The sequence below is a fragment of the Convolutriloba macropyga genome, chromosome 2 (assembly GCF_964194025.1).
Source record: "Convolutriloba macropyga chromosome 2, txConMacr16.3, whole genome shotgun sequence".
In the NCBI taxonomy this organism is placed as follows: domain Eukaryota; kingdom Metazoa; phylum Xenacoelomorpha; order Acoela; family Convolutidae; genus Convolutriloba; species Convolutriloba macropyga.
In genome coordinates, this window is record NC_134469.1 from 19,294,824 (window position 1) to 19,317,994 (window position 23,171).

General features: G+C 36.3%; 1 protein-coding gene across 2 annotated transcripts in view; it reads right to left on the reverse strand.

Moving 5' to 3' along the window:
• LOC142335178 (anoctamin-7-like) overlaps nt 1–23,171 on the reverse strand; it is a 102,001-nt gene that overhangs the window by 14,874 nt on the left and 63,956 nt on the right. For both annotated transcript variants that reach the window (XM_075383550.1, XM_075383552.1), the window contains 3 exons: nt 20,088–20,217; nt 609–761; nt 314–366 (listed from right to left, as the gene is read on the reverse strand). In XM_075383550.1, the coding sequence (XP_075239665.1) occupies nt 314–366; nt 609–761; nt 20,088–20,217 (336 nt within the window). The remainder of the gene's footprint in view (nt 1–313; nt 367–608; nt 762–20,087; nt 20,218–23,171) is intronic.

Here is a 23,171-nt window from a genome sequence, read left to right on the forward strand (position 1 = left end):
GTTTAGCGTAAACTCATTTATGATGTGTTTGCTAACGATTCTATAAACCAGACATGAGTTAGTATGATTTTTAAGCATATACATGCTTTTGTTTGGCTGCTATTAAGTTATCGTTTGGCTCATCCCGGGAGAGAAAGTTAGTCGTAGGCAAATTATGCATGCCTTTTTTAAAATAAAAACTGAACATGATCAGAGCTCTTAAATAAAGTTGATCCAGGGCAGGCAATTCCTAACACAGCACTGCTTAGATTTGATTTTCTCTAGTTATTTTCGTTCAATATCGAAATGAATGGTGGTTATGACAACTTCTTACGTTTGAAATGACAGCCAGACGGGAGAGGACAAACAGCATCTCGAACCAGATACCTGAAATTCAATGTCACCTGTAGATGTTTGATTAAGAAAATTTGGGATACAATTTCACACATGGATTCTGATTCAGCGTCTAGCTAGGATAGTTTGATAATACAAAAAAATTACAATCAGCACCAATCCCACATAAGTAACAAGTTAGCACAAATCTTGGTCCTGTTTAGGAAATTGTCATTTACAAAATCAAGTAATGCTTAGACATACCAAAGATACAAAAAACAACCAATATTATGTACCAATATCATTGGCTCTTTTGGGTACCGGTCTGCGTAGTAGGGCAGTGAATTTCCAGGCATCGCTTCTGATCTCCAAGACATTGTTGGCCAGTGCCAGAATAGCCCCAATGGGAAATGCACACGCAAACATGGTTATGAAGCCAAACTGCACCACTGAAATGCATGCATCCATAAGGTGATTTATTCCTCTCTTTTTACAATTCAAAGAATTTGAATTGTATTGGGGCGCTGTGTTTTTTTTTAAGATGTGTTCACGCATTTTTTTTCAATGACTTTGATCTTTCAAAACGGGATAAACAGGTAAAGCCCAGCGGGCATTAAGTTTCATTAGGGGCCCAAAGTGGACGTTAGTAGTCCTTCAAGTGCTAAGAGTGTTGCAGCTGCTGGGATGGCCTCAATTGAAGGTTAAAAGGTCACTTTTAGGAGTTTTTGGGCTCAAAATGGTGCAATTTTTCATGTTTTTTGTGATTTTTTAAAGTTTTTTGCTTGACTAGTCTTAGGTTGAAGTTTTTAAAAGTTGACGAAGGCCTTTTGCCAGAAAAAAGGTACTTGTTATGACCAGTTTATGAGCTATATGTTCTGGCACTACAAACACAAACACACAAAATGATACTAGTTAGTGCAATTTTTTTCAAGTTTTTTGAAAATTTTTGTCATTTTTTGCGTTTTTCCACCTTCATGAGCCAGGGAATCTCCTTTAAGGTTTGATAATAGGGCACTGTATAGTTTCTAGTAACAATGGAGGGTTTTTTCAACATTTTAATGTCTCGAATTTTTGCATTTTTTTTAATAAAATCTGCAATTTTTTTGAGGTTTCTTAAAGTTTTTGTCAGTTTTTGATATTTATCCATTCTCAAGTGCCAGGAAACCTATTCCACGGTCTGAAAACAGTTACTGAATAGTTGTTAGTTTTAATGGATTTGTTTTCAACAATTTAACCTTTCGAATTTTCAAAATTTTTTGATAAAACTTGCAAGTTTTTTAAGTTTTTTTCAAGACATTTGTCTTTTATTCAGTTTTTCTTGCCTGAGTAGCCAAATAACCTCATACAGGGTTTGACAGTTTTTTATTAATTAGTTGCCTGGGGGTAATTGGATGGTTTTCAACATTTTAATAGCACGAATTTCTGTTTTTTGAAACATGATATTTTTTTATAAAAATTATTGCCTATCGATCTTTGAAACAATTATTTTTTTAAGACTTGGAATTGTTTTACTGGATAGCCTCTAGAGACACTAGAATCATTTTTCAAGATATTAATGTCACGATTTGCAGCAACATTTCATTAAAATTTCAATTGATTTTATCAGTTTTTGATAATTTTTGAGTTAATCGATCTTCAAGGGCCAATGAACTTTTTCAGGCCTTGCAGATATAATACTGCACCAATTTCAGAAACAAATTTTGGTTTTGAGCATATTTTTGAAATAGGTATATTTAAAGGGGTCAAATTTTGACTTAGGGGTAAAAGCTTCCAAGTTTTATCAAGGATTATATATTTGTTTAGTTTGTTTCTCAATTTTTTAAGATCATTTTGTTTGTGTTTTGGCTGGCATCGTTGAATTGATCTGCTGTTCAGGTAGAGTAAATCTAATTTTTTCATTCAATTCTTTGAATTGTATTTCAGGACTTGTCCTGCTATGTTTTTATTATTTTTTTATTCCATTTTTTAAAAGATAACTGCCATAAAAATATTAAAGTAAGTTTGAACGAAAAATCAATTGAACTAAATTGCGCAGAATCAATGAAGCTATAGCAAACTTTTTCAATTCATGTTGTTCTTCATTCACCCTAATTAATATTAGGATTTGAAAATTTCGCCTTAACGATAAAATTATTGTTGAAAGAACATAGTATGCAGATTGTCGGTAATAGCTGCAAAATAGACATGCGGGCCATAGAATAGTACTAGAAAGAAATACAGAACAAACTTAATGGGTCTCCTCTTAAAACAAATAAACTTTGAAAAATTAACAGTTTTTAATAGATTTTTGTCGCGATAAATAACAAGCGTAGCAGTAACAACGTTCATTACTTAGACATTCTCTGTGGAACCTGAAAAGGTTTCGAAACAAATCATAGCTTAACTTAATATTGCTGTTAAAATTCATTTAGATAGTGAGGTAAGTAATTTATCATTAAACAAACACAAAACACAATTCAGCTAAACTCATATATAATTATTTCAACAAATAGCGTCATGCATGGGAAAGCAGTTAGAGAATAGCAGAATACAATTTTTTTGGGGTTTGCGGCGTCAGCAAATGTAAACTGAAAAACGACGACAGAACAAAGAAGACAAAACCAAACAAACATTGCAGGACAAGTGCTGACTTACATTTCAACAAATTCTCAGATAGAAAACCCAACAACTAGACACCAATTTGACAATTAAGGTACCATGAAGACCAATAAGAAAACAAACGATCAACAAACATGTAAAACCAACGTCAAATTGCCGCACGTTAACAAAAAAAACTGCAAATGAAAAACTTTTTTTCCAACACTATTTCCTTGTGTGGTACGGTTGTACCCCATTAAGTTCATATTGTTTCATTTAGTACAATATCAGTTTAAGTTTGCCCTTGCCCAACCAAAAGACATCGTTCACTTATCTTAAAATTTGCCTCCAACTAATAAGTCAAGTTTTCAGTTTGTTCATTCCTCCCACTTTTTATTGTCTTTTCATTCTCATAAATTTCATCACTTAATTCAGTTGCTCTTAATCTACTCTGTTTTCCAATAAGAAGAATCCTATTGGATTCGAGGAGAATTTCCACGTCAGATAAAATACGGCTACAATCGTAGCTCAATTGCTAATCAAAACTAAAAGTGGTAATCCCACAAACTAGTAACAGCTTGGATTCGCACCTCGAATCCCACTATACATTTTCTAAGCGGATTCGTAACTCACATACGTATCTCTACGGTCAGGGATATCAAATGGCGTAGTCAGCAACCAAAGAACGTGCACTCCTTGGAATCGAACCCTTTGGGAGAAACCAACACTAGAACCACCCTTGAGATGGGACCGCTGGCAGATCATGTTGAAGTTGGCTACCATGGCAAATAAGGGCATTTCGATCGACATTCTACTCGCAGATCCCCCAGACAAGGTCATCCAACCTCCTGAACCTATATACGAGGATAATGTTAAAAATAGCACATCTCAGAGCGAAAGAGATAGAAAAATCCGAAAGGAGCAATTGAAGAACTCGTGGCTAAATTGTTGTCAGAAAATAGAACTCGTAGGTATATTGTGCGGTGAAAAACCCTGGAAGTATTGTGATAACAAAGCAGTCTCCCTAACGTATCTCAGCCTGGGGATGGAGGGTAGACGAATATTTGGTTCTCAAGAACCGAATATCCAGATTGATCGGGTAACAATAAAGGATCTTTGGGAAAGTCTAGATAGGGTGTTTACTAAACAACGAAACATCAGCTTTGATCGGTATACCTTTCTCACCAGGAAGCAACTGAAGGAAGAACCAGTGGAAAAGTTCTACGGTTGCCTTCGAGAACTATCCTTGAGTTGCGGTTTAGGAAGCCACGAGGAATTAATCATTCGTGACGTCTTCATAGCCAACATACAAGACGGCGAGATTCAAAGGGAACTGTTAAAGGAAACGAGAACGGCTAAATGGGCACTAGAAATTGCCATGAACATTGAAATGGGAATACAAAATCAGCTAAAAATATCTGGAACCTCAGCTGAGATGACCACAAACGAAATAACAAGTACGACAGTGAATAATGTACAAGGATCCTGCAATAGATCACGTCCATCGACAAACCAATACGTCAAGCCTTCAATTTGTCCAATCTGTGGCTATGGATGGTCTGCCTCACATAGACAAAATTGCCCTGCCCGTGGGAAAAATTGTAAAAAATGTGGTATTGCTAACCACTTCGAAAACCTAATTACCAATATTAACCGAAACCCAGAGTAAATAATGTAGATGATTCTGTTTATGAGGCGGCCAGAGTGGGTACCTCAGCATCAGCGACCGAACAGGTCAATAATATAGATAGACTACTGCAGCAGCAGAGCATCTACGACGCAAACTATGACTCGGATTATGACGACTATAATGATAATTGTGTGGCGACGATTTCAATTAAAAGCGACACTCGAGAGGTGGAACCGGTGAATTTAGACATCTGTGTCGGGAATACAAAGACAAAAGCATTGGTGGATTCGGGAAGCGTGTGCACAAATATTAAAAAAAGTCTCGCAAACACGGTGGTGTCAGAGTGCAAAGAAAGTTATTGGGTACAGTCACCACAGATACATGACCTAAAAACTTTCTCTAATGATATAATCAAGATCGTTGGTGTGATTAATACATCAATCAAATGTAATGACTGGATAGCCAGGGGCGTTGATGTAACAGTAGTGGAAGATGGTCATAGACCCATCATTGGACGAGATCTCTTCTCAAAGCTAGGCTTTTCTCTCACACTGTTGAAACAAGTCGCAAATATTGATCAAAACCAATCTTTAATCAAGAAACAGATTGCATTTGATTTTCCAGGTCTCATCACAAGAATCGGTAAATCTTTGAAACACTCAGTCAAATCCACATTTCACAAACAGTTCATACCTACACAGCAAAAAGGACGACGAGTCCCAATTAATTTACAGCCACTAGTTAATGCAGAACTTAAAAAAATACTTGACAAAAAACACATCATAAAATTAAACATTTGTTCAGATAAAAACTTCATTTCACCTATAGTTATCACAGTAAAAAGAGATAAAACAGTTAAACTGGCTTTAGACTCAAAAATTTTGAATAAATCTATCCATAAAAATAAATATCAAATGCTGAATATTGATAATTTAATTGACACGATTCAACAAAATTTAAATACAACCGCATCACAAGAAACAGCATACTTTTCTAACTTGGATTTGCAGTACACATACAGTCAACTTAATTTAGACCCGGAAACGGCCCGGCATTGCAACTTCAATATTACTAGAGGTGAGGGAACTGGTAGATATCGTTTTATTACGCGTTTCTACGGATTAATTGATATGCCAGCTGCATTCCAAAAAGTAATGAATTCCCATTATTTTGAAGTCCCATTAGTTGGACTTCAAAATGATCATTGCTTTTTGTATGACATTATAGTAGTTTGTCGTGGTTCTAAAGAAGAACACTTAAAGTTAGTCTACAAATGTTTAAAAAAAATTCCATGAGGATAATTTAAGAATAAATTTACCTAAATGTCACTTCGCAAAAACCGAAATTGAATGGTTAGGACACAAATTTACTCAGTCAGAAATCGCACCTTTTGAGTAAAAAACAGCAGCAATCTTATCTCTATCAGCACCCAAAAATCTGAAACAATTACGATCATTCCTAGGCTCTGTCCACTATTTAGGAGAATTAATTACTAATTTATCAAAATTGTGTCATCCACTTCGGCCATTAATTAAAAAGAACACAAAATTTGTCTGGAATGAAGAACATGAAACACACTTCCAATCAATTAAAAATAAAGTCGCAAATGCAACGGCAAATACACATTATAATCCACACTTGGAAACGCGGATCAAATGCGACGCATCTAGAGGGGGATTAAGAGCAGCATTAGAACAACGCTCACCTACAGGTTGGCATACAGATGCATTCGAGTCTCGTTTCCTTAACTCAAACGAGGAACGTTATATTGTTGTGGTCCGTAGAATATTTTAAATACTATTTACTTGGCAAATCATTCACAATCATCACAGATCATCGAGCACTACTTTCAATTATGAAAGAACACCGGTGAAACAAATCTTATAATAGTCGCTTAACCCGCCGGGTAGATCGTCCTTTACCTTTTGATTTTATCATCGAACATATACCAGGTGTTTCTCGAAAAATCTGCAAACGCAGCTCAAATCCAGCCCAACACAATTTCTAATTCAAACTCAAGTCAAATCCACTTCAATTCAGAACTAAACACAAATACCACACATATCCATTCAATTTCTTCTAAAAATATGATCAGCCCAAGATCGAACCCGCAAACCCCTCCCACCCACAGCAGGGTAACATTTCAATCAACCCCAAATTCGGTGGTAAACACAACGCGATCATCAAACGATGGCCAGAACTCACCCAACCTGAACATGTCCAAGGAAGAAATCTTCGAAATTAACTTAACTCAGTTATTTACTAAAAGATTCTTGGCCGTACTCACCAGCAAAGTTGCGGTTCTCAAAGAGGTGCGCGATTGCATTTTGCAAAATGACCCCCAACGAGGTAAGGAGGTGAAACCCTACATGTATTCGTCTCCACGTGCGATCTCCACGTGCGATCGGGTTGCGTTTGCATAGGTGAACGGGTGGCAGTCCCACACTCGATACAAGATGCAGTCCTGGGGAGCCTCCATCTTACGCACCCCGGCAGTTGGGGAATGATAACCCCTGGACAGTACGCTACGCGTTCTGGCCGTACATGCAGCGCGAAATCCTTAACAAGGCTGCTCAATGCAAGCCTTGTACTGATATTGATGCTGATACCGTTCCTGCAGAGGATTATCTCGACGACAACGGATGGGTGATCGTTGACCGGCGTGATATCCTCATAGAAGAGGCTATGCAAAAGGCGCAAGTGGATGCGGGACGCAGATACAATGGGGAACATAATAAATCAGTTTCTCGGTTTATTGTACATCCCAAACTCAATAACCCGATACCCCGGTCCGAAAAGTCGATAGACCTGAAGTTGGCACGCAAAGAGACAAAACGATCGAAGAGGGATCTCCATGGCTTGTGGGAAACGTTTACTCCAGGCAGTACAGTAGTGCGAACATCAGATACCACAACCGTCATTAAAGAACCTGGATTCCCCGAAGTACTAGTGCGAAACAGCGATATAGCCAAGTTTGGCACTCGGGCTGAGCGTAACACAGACATTTGGCAATACGCCCAACGACGCCCCCTACCTTATGAGAAAACAACAGAAGGAAAAATTTCTCAACATCCGAAGGAGCTCAAAAGGAAGTTCTGTGGGGAAATAAAGATCCGTCTTCGTCCGACCCAATCCGATGCTGCTTCAGGTGTTTCGTCAGCCAACAGCAACATTTCGAAGGCGATGTCATCACGCAAGCCCAAAAAGCCACAAGCAGGGGGCAAACGTTCAAAAAAAATCTTCTGCCACATTCAATACATCAAATGCCTCCTCAGTTGCTGCGTCATCGGCCACATCATCAATCGCTTCGTTCTCTACATCAAAAACAAAGAGAAACCGAAGAGCCACAGAATATTTTGGCTTTGAAAGTTCCGTGTGCTCTGTTAACGACGCTTCTGTCCCTCCTGCACCCAAGAGACCAAAGACAGCAAACCCGGTCATTGAGACTATTATCCAGGAAGAGGCATCACAACCTCCAGTAGGGGAGACATCCTTTGAACTGCCCGTAGTGAGTCCGCCTGCACCTCCTCCAGCTGGGACATGGTCCCCGAAAGTTATGAGTACGAAGATTATGCTAGAAAGATAAGCATGATTGTCTTTGACGCAGAAAATCAAATTTAAAGTAAGAAACTCACTTCAAAACTTTAAATTGTTTCATTCATTTATTTTTAAATCAATTCAATTGTGTGTTATTAAATCTGAACTGGATGTGAGCTACCATTGCGCAGATTTTCTGTTGACGTTCAATATCTATTTGTAAACGTGTTTTGTTTACATTCATTAAATTAAACTTTGATCTGTAGCAGTTAAACGAAAACCTTTAATTTATGGGATTCGCACCTCAATTGTGCTTTAATTTATGTCATATGTTTACAAGTGAATGTAAATTTAATAGATTTTCACTAAAAATAACTCGTTAGCATATGTCCCTCAATTCCACTGCCATTTTCTGTTGGCTTGCCGTTGCTCTCATAATCTACTAATTGTAGTTACCAATACATATGTTATTGTTATTCTAAATTTTATACTGTGGCAGGTTAAAATTTATTTGGAGCCGAGGATATGTGGTACGGTTGTACCTTAATAAGTTAATATTATTTCATTTACTACAATATCAGTTTAAGTTTGCCCTTGCCCAACCAAAAGTCATCGTTCACTTATCTTAAAGTTTGCCTCCAACTAATAAGTCAAGTTTTCAGTTTGTTTATTCCACCCACTTTTTATTGTCTTTTCATTCTCATAAACTTCATCACTTAATTCAGTTGCTCTTAATCTATTCTGTTTTCCAATAAGAAGAATCCTATTGGATTCGAGGAAAATGTCCACGTCAGATAAAATACGGCTACAATCGTAGCTCAATTGCTAATCAAAACTAAAAGTGGTAATCCCACAAATTAGTAACAGCTTGGATTCGCACCTCGAATCCCACTCTATAATTTCTAAGCGGATTCGTAACTCACATAATTATCTCTACGGTCAGGGATATCGCACCTTGCTCTAAATAAAATAAATTTTGAAAATAAACCTTGCCTCAAACAAAATCGTTTTTTTGCTGTATATATTCCCTCATACAGCGCAATTCAATTAAGAAAATAGCTTTGATTTCAAAAGCATTTCAAATGTGCGACATGATATTTGAATAAAACATAGCCAGAAGATTTTGAAAAAAAGAACGTGAAGTAGTAAACTGACTGCAAACACAGACATCAGAAAGTCAAAGTATCTTAAGCAAATAAAATGATCTGTAGAGCAATGTTTTTCAAAAAATAAAAAAAAATCAAAGGAGTTTCGGGAAAAAGATCACATGATTTTTTTTAACTTCATTTTGAGTGATCGCTGGGTACCATTCATCTCTCTTGTAAAACACTGTTAGCTTAGAAAAGTTATATGACATCATTCCTTTTTCTACCAATTTTCGTCTGGATCTGGCATTTAGTTTTTTCAGTCAAAATTTTGCATAATTAAATCATTATTTCAAAAACAGTCCTAAAACCTATTATTGCAAATCTGTTAAGCACCACACAATAAACCTTGAGAAAAAGATTAAGTTTATGTCAGCCTACTCAACAAAAAATCTTCAACAGTAGCCGTAAATGTATGTAATTGTTAATTCAACAGGGTCTGGTATAGAATCTGAAAGATGTTGAAGCTGAAAAATATACAATCAGAAAAAGGCGATTGACAAAAGGCTATTGATAAATTTTCAAAACCTGATGCTGCCTTACAATTTTTTTTACAAGCAACAAATAAAAAAATGTACGACCTCAGTTTCTGCTCATCAAAGTTGTCAGTTTCTCATCCAATGTCTCACCAATGCCGTCAGGTTTTCATCACAGTCCAAAAAACACGAAAACACCGGAAGCTCAGTGAAAATACAAATAATAACTAGAGCAAGTTTTCAAAAAAACACATAAAAATTTGCTTCATATTTGATATTTGTTATAGCTTAGATTAGCTATTTGAATTGGATTAGTAGTGTGATTACACTATATTGAATTTATTGTGGAATCGCAGGGCGAATTCTAAATTATGTGTGTTTTACTAAATTTGCTAGATGAAATCGCAAGGCGAATCCAGATTAAGTTGAACTTGAGTAACTGAATAGCGATTGCAGAGACAACTTGAATTCAGAAGATTAATCGAGATTATGATTATTTAACATAAAATAGTATGAACAAACTATGAAATAATTTAGTAGACTAGCGGGAATATAATTATATGCGAATAAAAAAGTCATCATAATCTTAGTTATAACACGCAGGATATAAATATTAAATTAGAGGGTAACTAATAAATTAGTACACGTAAGGGTTTCGATATATATTTAAGTATCCATAGGCATCACATTTCCCCCATTACAGGAAAAAAATTTGTAATGTATTTACAGTTTTTTAGAAAGAACAACACAAATAAATTAAACGTGTGTAAGAGAATGGACAGTACAAGTGTCATAATCATTAGTGGAAAAGCGCCACAAATGTGAAAATAAATAAACGAGAAGGCATTAATTTATGCATTTTTTAGAGCAAATACATGTAGAGAAATTTAAGTGCACAAACATTGGATATACTATTGGATAATATATTGCTGGAATTGAGAAGCGGATGCAGCAATTTGAATCTTAAAACACAACGAAAACAAGATTTGCAAAGCGAATACATAAAAAAATTGAAACTGTGGAAATGAAGATTGAAAGTAATGAATAAATGAAACACAAACACAATAAATTGAATTCGCAGAGCAAAAACATGACCGAAATTAAATTAAATAGCTTTTTCAAGAGTTTTGAAATTTTATCAGTTTTCATTAAGTTTCATTCTCAGCATCCCATATTGACATATCTCTTTCTTGTTCGTATTCCTAGTAACGGATTCGGGAATCGGGTGGAGATACTTAACCAATTTGGATATCAGTCCTTGGTGGGGATGAAACTCGGGGTTGTTCAGCACTTTGGATTAATGCAACTACTGATTCTTCGCTTGATGAACTTTTCTTGCTTTGTTTTATCGTCTTACGTTTCTTTGATTTGGAAGGGTTGGAAGATGTCACTGAACTAGTTGGTGAGATGTCTGCCTCCGTAAAGCCATAGAATTGAGGTCGTTTTCACTTCCGTCCTTCATTCTGTGATGGAGTATCTGATACCAGTGACGATTCGGGTTGTTCTTGAGGTGGTGGTACTGGCGGAGCGGGTACTGATGGGGTTCCAGGTTGATCTTGAGATGCACTTTCGTTGGGTTCGTTCGGAGGGGCTGTGGTTCGTCGACGTTTAGGTTGCGGCTTTGTGGGTTTACGAACTGTTAAAGCACGGTTTACATTGGAATTTACGGCCGAGACTACTGATGTGGTGTCTCGCTGACGGTGTCGGATTTAAATTTCTCCCCACTTCTGTTTTTTCAATTCATTGCTATGCTTGGCTATCTTCTTTTCGGTTGTTTGTTCATATGGTGCTGGTCAGCGTTGTGCGTAAGTCCACAGATTAGTGGCTCGCTCCGCTTTAGTGCTAAATTTTGCCAAATTACTGTCCCTAACTTTTACAGGTGCTCGTCCTGGCTCGTTAATGATTGTTGTCGTTGGGGAGGATTTGGTTACAAAGGATCCGGGTTTGAGTACTTCATACAGAACAGTGAGTTTTCCTTTGCTCTCTTCTTGTTCGGCAGTTTTCGGGCAAGTTTGATGTTTAAAGATGCCTCAGTCCTGGGAGTTGGGTTTGAAATCTTTGGGTGTATTATGAATCGTGATTCCTTGTTATCGGTGTCACGATAGCGGCGGCCTGCGTCCTGTTGTGCCCGACACATACTTTTTTCAATCTCCAAGTCAATTCTATCGGGGTTGATCCATCCCAACTCGTCGAAGAAATCATCTACAGGGACCGTGTCAGCATCTAAAGTGGGGTTATTAAGATTTTCATAAGTTAGATTTAGACTCAAAGGAACAGTACTAATATTCTTAAAAGGCGTATTTGCAGGGCGACCAAAATGAGCTTCGAACGGTGTTATCTTTGTAGTTTTTTGTTTTGTTAGACGGAGGTCTGAAAAAATGTGTTTAATTGCAATGGAAGGTAGGAAGGTTTCTTTACTCTCAGCTTTCATGCAGGATATACGTCTTTTTATTGTTTGAATCATTCGCTCCACTAATCCAATAGCCCTATGATCGCCTACAGGAGCGTCAAGAATGTCAATATTATTTTCGTTGCAGTAACTTGTAACTTATTTACCTACTAGACAGGTTGCTTGGTCTAAACGTATTGTTCGTGGAATCCCATGATTATATGCATATTTTCGTAAAAATTTAACTACATTTGTCCATTAGCCTTTTCAAAAATCTCAACTGTAGGGTACTTTGAATAACGATCGATACATGTTAGAAAGGAGATTTCTTTATCTTTTTCATTCAATTTTGACCTCCAAAGTCAATTTGAAATTCCTCATTAGGTTCTTGACATAGTTTATGTGGATGCCATTTAGATTTAGGGATAATAGGTTTGAGGTTCTTACCAATATCTGTACACAGAACACAACCAGAAGTTTTTGCAAGAATTTCCCTATGCATGTAGGGCCACCATGCATATTGGGATAAGGAGATCATCCCCCAGCTTCCTGGATGCGTCATATGGATGGACTCGAGTACAGTATCCTTGATCGAGTTCGGAATCGCGACGCGTTCGTCGACAAAAAGGCATCCGGATTTCACGTGGAGGTCCTTCCAGAAAGAGTGGATGTATTGGCTGACCTCTTTACATCTAGCCTCGTCATCTTGCATCACACAATCCGTGATTTCCTTTAAGACAGCATCCTTGCTGGTGAGAACTGCGAGGAAGGACTTCGTGAAGAGTTGATTTAAATTGTTTTCAAAAATCTTCTCCCGGGATAGCTCGATGTCTCGGTGTTCGGGTGATGAAGAGGCCTGGGTATTGTTGATGCTCGCACTAGTGTTTGTATTTGGCGTCGATTGTGCTCTGAAGGTGACTCGGGGAGTTTGCGGGGAAGTTGAGGGATTGATTTGAGCGGACTCATTAGCAGACATTGTGATGTGATTTACGTTATTGCTAGGATTGGTGGCTAAATTTAGCTTTGAATTTTGTGACTGGATTTGCAGAGCGGTTACAGTATTAATTTTGAGCAAGCGATTTGCGTGACAATTGAAGATGGAAATGAATTGTGGATTGTAATTACTTGCTTTTGCTAGAGTAGTGAGTGAGTTATTTGAGGCATTTGGAGTATGTGCGCTACTTTTTGCAATTTTGCTAGAGTGGACGCGCGTCTTGTTTACTTTTAATTGTCTTTTGCTGGTATGGTGCTCTTTTGGAATGGAATTTTTTTTGAGTGACAATAAAGTGGTAATTGCGTCGCGAATGCGGGAAATTGAAGCTACCATGAATTCTTTATCATATTGAGTGATGCTTTTTCCTTTCTGATTTGGTTGGCGCGAAATATAATCAACTAATCCCATTCTAGTGTCAGGGATATCTTCTATATTAAAATTAAAGGGTGACAAACGATCAATCCACCGTGTTAATCGACTATTATATGATTTATTTGAACGATGAGATTTTAAAACGGAAAGAAGTGCTCTATGATCTGTCAATTCTGTAAAATTTTTTCCACAAAGATAATATTTAAAATATTCTATGGCCCAAACCACAACGAGCAATTCTAGTTCATTGATACTGGAACGTTCTTAATTGCTATTAAGGAAACGAGATGCAAAAGCTACCGTTTTCCACTTCTCACAATCCAATTGTTCAAGTGCAGCGCCTAGACCTTGGCGAGATGCATCACATTTGACCCGCGTTTCCAAGGTCGGATTAAAATGAGTGTTTTCCGTAGCATTTGCAATTGTAGTTTTAAAATGTTCGAAATGGGTTTGGTGATTTTCAGTCCAGAGAAATTTTTCGTTTTTCTTTAATAGAGGCCGAAGGGGGAGACCAATTTCTGCCAGATTGGAATGAATTTGTTTAGATGATGAACACTACCTAAGAATGATCGTAGTTGTTTTAATGTTTCTGGAGCCTTGATTTCTGCTATTGCTGCTGTTTTCAATTCGATAAGTTTAATTCCATTTTTGTAAAATGTGAAGCCAAGCCAGTTTATTTGGTGATTTGCAAAATAAAATTTACTTAAATTTATTCCGAGATTATTGGCGTCAAGTTTTTGTAAACATTTGTAGACGTATTGGATGTGTTATTCTTTACTCCCTTTGCTAACTACAATTATGTCGTCAAGAAAACAATATGTATTAGTCAAACCAACCAATGTGTAATCCATGGCCTTTTGAAACTCTGCCCGCATATCGGTAAGACCATAAAACCCCGTTTTAAAACGATACGTACCAGTCGATTCACCACAAATAATTTTGAAATTACAATGGTGAGAGGTATCCGGATGCAATTTTAGTTGGCTATACGCGTATTTTAGATCAATTGTTGAAAAATAAACGTTATCACCTTGATTGGAATCGTTGATGTGCTGTGAATATAGGTGAAATAGAATCGATAAGACTGTCTATGTTCGGCATTTGATACTTATTTTTACGAAATGTTTTATTCAAAACTTTGGAATCAAGAGCTAATTTAACTGATTTGTCCTTTTGAACTGTGATTAAGATTGGTGAAATAAAATTTTTATCGGAGCATTCCTTTAACTTTTCGATATGTCCTTGATTTGAGAGTTTCTTCAGTTCATCAGATACTTTGTGTAACAAATTTATAGGAACACGCCGACCTTTTTGATGTGAAGGGGTATAGTGTTTATGAAATTTTGAGCTAACTGTATGTAACTTTGATTTACCAATTCTGGAGGTTAAATCAGGAAAATCAGTTGCAGTTTGTTTTTTGATTGGACAGTATTCCTGTTCTACCTGATTAACTGTTTTCGGTCTGTTAGATTGTTCAATTGAAAGTCCGAGGGCAGGGAACAAATCTCTACCCAAAAGCCAACGGTGACCATCTGTCACTACTTGAATTTCGATTGGATTAGCGTACCAATTGTTGCTTTGAATTGACGTTTGTAGAATACCTAGCGTTTGAATGAGTTCATTAGAGAAAGTTTTCAATTGTTTGGGAACTGCCTCGCGTATTCACTTTGAATTTGAAACTGGGGAAATGATGGAAATTGCCAGCATTTCGTTTTTTATTGTGCAAACGCTGCCCGAATCCACCAAAACATTTGTTGCTGTATTTCCCAGTACAACAGGGAGATTAGTTGCTTCTATAGAAGTTGTAGAATCTGCTGAAGACACTGATGCAATGCAGTTATCTTCATCCGAAGAGTAGTTTAATTCCAAATCAGGGTTGAAATCTTCCGAACTTTGATGAAGATTATCAGTCTGATCATCTTTTTCGACATTGTTGAACCGGGGTCTAGGTTTTGGATATGAGCCAGGATCCTTGGGTTTGCGAAAAACCTTAGCAAAACGGTTTTCAATGCCACAGTCATTGCAGTTCTTCCCAAGTGCAGGACATTTATTTCGATGTTCTGAAGTCCAACTCATTCCACAAAAATGGCAAGTCGTAGGCTTTTTCCGTGCTGTGGTGTTTTTTGAGAAGGGGGTAGCATTTGCGATTGATTGCAATTGCCAAGGTTCTATCAGGCTCTACCGTTTTTTTTAAAACTCTTTTTGAATATCTTCATTTTGCATGTTGGCTATGAAATATCTCTGATAATGGTATCTGCCTTTTCTCCCAAGTCACAGTTTTCAGAAAGTTCTTTGAGATGACCGTTGAATATTTCGATTGGTTCCCCCTTCTGCTGTTTTCGCGTTAGAAAGAGATATCGATCAAAAGTTATATTATGAACTCGAATGAAAGTTTTGTTTAAGATATCCCAGAGATTCCTTGTCGAAATTTCGTCTAAATTGATATTCGAATTCTTTGAATTGAAGACTTGTCGGCCTTCCATTCAGAGACTCAAATACATCAACGAGGAGGCTTTCCGATCACAGATTTTCCAGGGTTTGTCTCCGCACAGTACACCTATAGCCTCAACGCGTAAGCCGTCTTTGCTTGTTCATTACGAGTACGTCGATCTCGTTCTGATTGTGCTGTAGAATTTTTAACCGCATCTTTATAAGCGAGGTAGGACAACATGCTCTGGAGGGTCGACCAAGAGAAGATCCACTATAATCCCTTCACGAGCAATAATCACAAGTGTATGTTGTGTTCTCGAATACTCCCATCGAAGAGGGGCTCTCTAGAGTTGCTTTCTCCCAAAAGGGTTGAATTCCGAGTGGGGATTTGCCATTGTAATTTATTGCTGACTGCGCCATGTTATAGCTTAGACTAGCTGTTTGAATTGGACTAATAGTGTGATTACACGATATTGAATCTATTGTGGAATCGCAGGGCGAACCCTAAATTATGTGTGTTTTACTAAATTTGCTAGATGGAATCGCAAGTCGAATCCAGATTAAGTTGAACTAGAGTAACTGAATAGCGATTGCAGAGACAACTTGAATTCAGAAGATTAATCGAGATTACGATTACTTAACATAAAATAGTATGAACAAACTATGAAATAATTTAGTAGACTAGCGGGAATATAATTATATGTGAATAATGAAGTCATAATAATCTTAGTTATAACAAGCATGATATAAATATTGAATTAGAGGGTAACTAGTAAATTAGTACACGTAAGGGTTTCGATATATATTTATGTATCCATAGGTATCACATTTCCCCCATTACAAGAAAATTTTGTAATGTATTTACAGTTTTTTAGAAAGAACAACAAAAATAAATTAAACGTGTGTAAGAGAATGGACAGTACAAGTGTCATAATCATTAGTGGAAAAGCGCCACGAATGTGAAATTAAATAAACGAAAAGGCATTAATTTATGCATTTGTAGAGCAAATACATGTGGAGAAATTTAAGTGCACAAACATTGGATATACTATTGGATAATATAATGTTGGAATTGAGAAGCGGATGCAGCAATTTGAATTTTAAAACACAACGAAAACAGGATTCGCAGAGCGAATACATAAAAGAATTGCAACTGTGGAAATGAAGAATGAAAGTAATGAATAAATGAAACACAAACACAATAAATTGAATTCGCAGAGCGAAAACATGACCGAAAATAAATTAAATAGTTTTTTCAAGAGTTTTGAAGTTTTATCAGTTTTCATTAAATTTCATTCTCAGCATCCCATACCGACATATCTCTTTCTTGTTCGTATTCATAGTAACGGATTCGGGAATCGGGTGGAGGTACTTGACCAATTTGGATATCAGGCCTTGGTGGGGATGGAACTCGGGGTTGGAAGATTAAGTTGAAATTGAGTAACTGAATAGCGATTGCAGAGACAACTTAAGTTCAGAAAATTAATCGAGATTATGATTACTTAACATAAAATAGTATGAACAAACTATGAAATAATCTAGTAGACTAGCGGGAATATAATTATATGTGAATAATAAAAGTCATCATTACCTTAGTTATAAAACGCATGATATAAATATTAAAATAGAGGGTAATTAATAATTTAGTACAGGTAAGGGTTTCAAAATATATTTATTTATCCACAGGTATCACAATATTTGACATCAGCATTTAAGCATTCCGCACAAAAAGCAACAAAAAAAACAAAACAAGAAATTTTTTAGAAACAAGAAAAAACAAAACAAGAAAACAAAAACAAGAAAAATTTTTAATGAAACAAGATTGAGTGTAAGAAATTATCAAAGTTATCATATGAAAACTATTGCTAGTTTTTGAAGAAACTGAAAAAAAATTAACAAAATCCTCCAAATATGTCCAAAAGACTTTCAAAACGAGAACATCTGTCTATCAAACTCACCTTTTAGAAGCAGAAATTTTTGTTCTCTAATTGAAAAACAAATTGCAAAATGACTAGAAAGATCCAAAATGTCAAGACATCTCTGCGCCAAAATACTGCGAAATTTGGAAGATAAAAAACATCTACTTTTAGCATTTATTTTTTCATATATGTTTTGCATCAACAGAAAACTTTTGTCTATCCCTCTCCGTGTATCTTTCTCTGCTTTGAACTTCTTTCCAAAAAATCAATTGAACACTTTTTTTTAATGATTTTTGTGTTTCAGATACACTCCAAAAACTTTTTGATCAAATAAGACGCTCCACCAATACTTTTTGCTCAGCCCACAGTTTCCCAGCTATATATCGACATAAATACGTTCAAATTTTTTTTGTTCCGACACTAGAATAATACCGCTAATTTCGATATTTTGATGTCTCTTTTCTGCGTTAGCTATTTTTTGTATCAGTTTCGTTAAATATAATCGTTAAATTGCTTCATTTTTTTCTCTGAATTTTTATGGTGAATTTTGATAATGCAAGGGTCCTTCAATCAACTCTTAGTGATCAAATAGGAACAACCCTGAGCGAACAAGACGAAGAGACAATCTGAACCGTCTGCTAAAGAAGAGGTTAAACTGACATATGTTGAGTAGATGCGCATCTTCACAAATTTTTCTTTGCATAGCTACAAATCCACCACGATTTTCATGCCAAGCCTTTCTGGCATCATTATCTCGCACTAGTGATGACCAGATTCAAATCTTGTCGGAAAATTGGGGAAAATTGATTAAAGTAATACTAAAAAATTTTGCTTCAACATCTATAGAGTTTTTAATTTCCCAAAAGATAATTTCCGATTTGTTTTTGAGAATCTAAAATCTTGCAAGATTTTTGCGGGATTATGAACCCAATAGAATTTTTACAAGTTGCGAAACTTTTCATTGTCCAGGTTTCATTTATGAAAATATAAATCAAACTATAGGGCATAGAAAGCCTTTTATGGTCCATCATTTATTAAATGCGAAACTTTCATTGTCCAAGTTTCATTTATGAAAATATAAATCAAACTATAGGGCATAGAAAGCCTTTTATGGTCCATCATTTATTAAATGCGAAACTTTCATTGTCCAAGTTTCATTTATAAAAATATAAATCAAACTATAGGGCATAGAAAGCCTTTTATGGTCCATCATTTATTAAATGCGAAACTTTCATTGTCCAAGTTTCATTTATGAAAATATAAATCAAACTATAGGGCATAGAAAGCCTTTTATGGTCCATCATTTATTAAATGCGAAACTTTCATTGTCCAAGTTTCATTTATGAAAATATAAATCAAACTATAGGGCATAGAAAGCCTTTTATGGTCCATCATTTATTAAATGCGAAACTTTCATTGTCCAAGTTTCATTTATGAAAATTTAAATCAAACTATATGGCATAGAAAGCCTTTTATGGTCAAGGCCAAGATTCATATCTTGCAAGATTTTTGTAAGATGAGTCAAAACTTGCACGATTTTTGCGTGATTATTGCAACATATGGATCTTGGATTTGGCCAAAAAAAAGCATTTTGACGCTCTATAAATTGATTTATAAATTATACTATGGTATTAAAACAAAGTGGTGTCTTTATGGATTTAAAGGGCGTTTTGGCGCGTTTTTATGGGTGTTTAAAGGGTGCTTTTTAAAGGGTGTTTTTAATGGAAAAAAGGGCGTTTTTATTCCAAAAAAAAAGTTTACGCAATTTTTTTTTTAATCAGACAATACCCGACGGAATATTAGTTAGTTTTTGTTTACCATCGATATTTTTTATCTCTACTGGCGTCCTCATCAATGCAGTTAAAAGCAATAAAAACTTGCTAGAATTTTGCAGGGAGAGCAGACGAATGCATTACTTTGCAGGATTTCTTGCAGGATTGTTGCAAGATTTTGAATTTTTTAGTACTAGAGTTTTGAAGTCTTTCCATAAAAAGTGTTTTTCGGTAACCTGTACAAAAACTTTTTGTTGAAATCAACTGACCTGACATTATTTTTGAATTGAAACATCAAGGTGAAATGATATGAAACCATCTGAACATTAAAGTACAAAGTACCAACAGAACGAAAATATCTCTAAGCATAGATTTTTTTTGTAGACTGTTAAGCTGTATTTTTTCTTTATCCGAAAGTTGCCCTAGGCGCGTTGATTGACTTGAAATATCATGATTCAGTGCCGATTTATTATGTTTCTATAATCCGGGGATCTCTTGCAGCGTATGAAGAACATTCTGAACTGAAAAACTCACTCATTTCGAGGTATTCACCAGACAGGCCAGTATTGGGTGCCAACAGGTAGTCTCGTTCCCACATAGGTAGTTTAGTGTTCTCTTCAGCTCCTTCCTCTTTCTCATTGTTGGTAGTTTCAGTTGTCGCAACCTGAAAAAAACATTTTAATTAGGATCTGAAGTGTCATTTTAAACTGCCAAAGCTGGGAGATTGGACTTCGAAGCTTTTAGTGCATGTTTCCGTTTCCGTCAGGTTGGTTGTATGTTTATGCGAGCATGCGTTAGATTCTATATAATTTATCAAAATCAATTGAAGCACCAGACCATAAAACAAACTCCTGATCAGAACCATCTTGAGAACACAGTAAAAACTCTTTGTTTTTCCTAAACCACACACAAACAATGCATGAAAAGCACGAAAACTCCATTCGTCTAAGCGAAAACTTCCACAAAACAAACGGATTTTTCAACTATATGGATGCTTTGATATAGAAACTAACATTAAAAGAACGCTGACATAGTTGAAGTTACCTGTAAACCTGTGAACTAACTTTGAGAAGCAATCATGTATCTCGCCAATGCCATCAAAACAAAACCGTGCCAATAATTAGAATATTATTAAGCTTTATAATCAACAATATCAGATAAAATTATTTAAAAAAATAGCCAAGTTAGAATTTACAGTAAGATACAGTAAGTGTTCGTACTATAGTAATGCGGAAACCTATGAAACCGCGAAAAATTAACGTGATCATCAAAGCCATTGAGAGCCAAGAGCAATTGAAGTGAAGACGACTGATAGCTTAAATAGAATTTCACAGTAGGAACGAGATTCGCTGCCACTTTGGACGAGCTAAAAGGGGGATTGAGTCGAAAGGACAGTTGACAAAAACTATGACTAAATGAGGGAACATAAAGGACACAAAACCGACATGATCTTTTTCGGATTCCTCCTTGCGTTTTCTATTGTTAAAAGGTCATCTCAGCTTCTTCTGGCTTTTGCGGCTCGACACCTCTTGATAGCTCAACGATCTCATTCACTAAATTAGTAATAGCGAAAGCTAGATGTAGGATGGGAGTCGAATGATTTTTGAATATTCCCACATAATTATGTCCACAGCTTTCCAAATTCTTGAATGGGCGTACAAAAAAGTCGTTTTTAGCAGAATCGCTGTAAGCCTTTATCAGACAGGTGAACCATAGGACTTAAAATCCTAATTATTCGATGTGGTGCTTTTGGAGCTTCTCCTTCTGGAGCTTTTACAAAGTCCCGGCTGACCATTACTCATTTCATAATAAAAATCGCAGTGAAAACCTTTTTGCAGTATAGAACCGATTTGTTATCCTGGCACAGTTGAGCGTCAACCACGGCAACCTAGGCTGATTTATCATATAATGCCGGTCCCTGTGAAATATTTGCTCTGAACAGTTGGTTGAAAGCTTTCTGTGAAGCCGAATGTTTGACTGTTTGGCACCAAAAAGAAATAATGAACGAAACCTTGATACCAAATTTAGGTTGAATCGGATTTTTTTAAATTTTGGTTTCCATTTTTGTCGACTCCCATCTTTGAAGCCGGAGAGGTGGCACAACCAAAATCTGCATGTGCAATGGCGCACTGGGTAACCCCAAAAGTTCCTGCAGTTTTTTGGGACCGAATCTCATCGGGGAAGTTATTATAACAGCTAAGAGGGGAAACAGTGATAATTTTGGGGTAATAGGGTATAATTCATTCAATTTGAATGTTTCGATGCCAGCGATTTCATGTTTGTAAATAGAAAATTCAACCATTCCAGCAAGTAATCCGACAATTAATTAGTCTAGCAAATAATCCAGCAATTGATTAGTTGAAGAAAAAACGTCTACCCACAGAAAAACCCTAGCCAAGGCCTCTCCTAGTTGGAACGAGAATATCTGTCATTTTGTCTGAACCGGACCTTGAGAAAACAGAAATTAAAATAAAACGACCATTAAAACGAAGGAATATTTGTGCTATAAGGAGGTAAGGACGGTTGTTTGCTCGTGTGAAAAAGTTTTAATTGGCTTAGTTTGAAAGCGGCTAATAATATGTCTGCAGTGCAGAATGTTTTAACTCACAGTGAAAAAAAACGCATGCTTTTGCTTTTGTTTTGTAAAGTGATAGTACATACAAGTGAGAGGCTCTGATAATCTGTAGGATGAGATCTGGCAGTTAATACCCGTTTAAGGCAGCCTAATCAGATTTCAGATTCTAACATTATCATTTTCATCTCAAACAAAAAAGAATATTCAGATCTTTGTTTCACTGTGTTTTGTAATGCTACTGAGATGGAACGATTGAAAATCGATGTGATGCTTAACAACCAAGAGGAAAATTAACAGATATTAACATCTAATCACTCAATAGATGGGTCAAAATTTCTTCTGATGAGATACAGGAATCCAAAATAGGGCAATAAGCAATGTACAAAAAGTGGAAATGAACTATTGGTGTTCTTCTAATTCACTTTTCACGCAATAACTTTGATCTAACAATGAAATCCATTGAGGTTCACCCACGCTAGTTTTGAAATTAAGATTGAACAAATTTTATGATAAAAATCCTTTGAGAGGATATTTGTGTTGAATTGTCCTTATTTTTGTTTTCTAGTCAGCTATACAGCAGTAATAAACAATTGTGATTACTTCGGAAAGCCTCCCTCTAAGCTGAACAACTAGCTGATTTGCACTTCCTGTGGTGAAACGATCGACCAATGTTTTTGGCGGATCAGACTTCTGTTTTACTTTGAATCGGACCATTGATCAGAATTTTCCTGTCCGACCTTTCTGCGACTTATCAGTGAAATTTGGGCGACGTTTTTGGGGGCTTGGTCTCTGATCAAGCCTTGCTTCGAAGATTGTTCACCCTAGCTTAGAAATCGTTGTAAACGCAAATCGGTATGCTTGTTTTTAGTGAGACAAAAACGAAGAAATCGTTTTTAATTTTTTCTTTGGTATCCTCGTTTTTTTGGGATTCAAACGTAAGAAAATGTCGGCATGTTCAGTTTTAAACGTAATGAATTGTCGCTGCGTTCATTTTCTTCGGCATGTTCGGTTTTAAACATCAGTTAACCGTCGTTATATTCGGT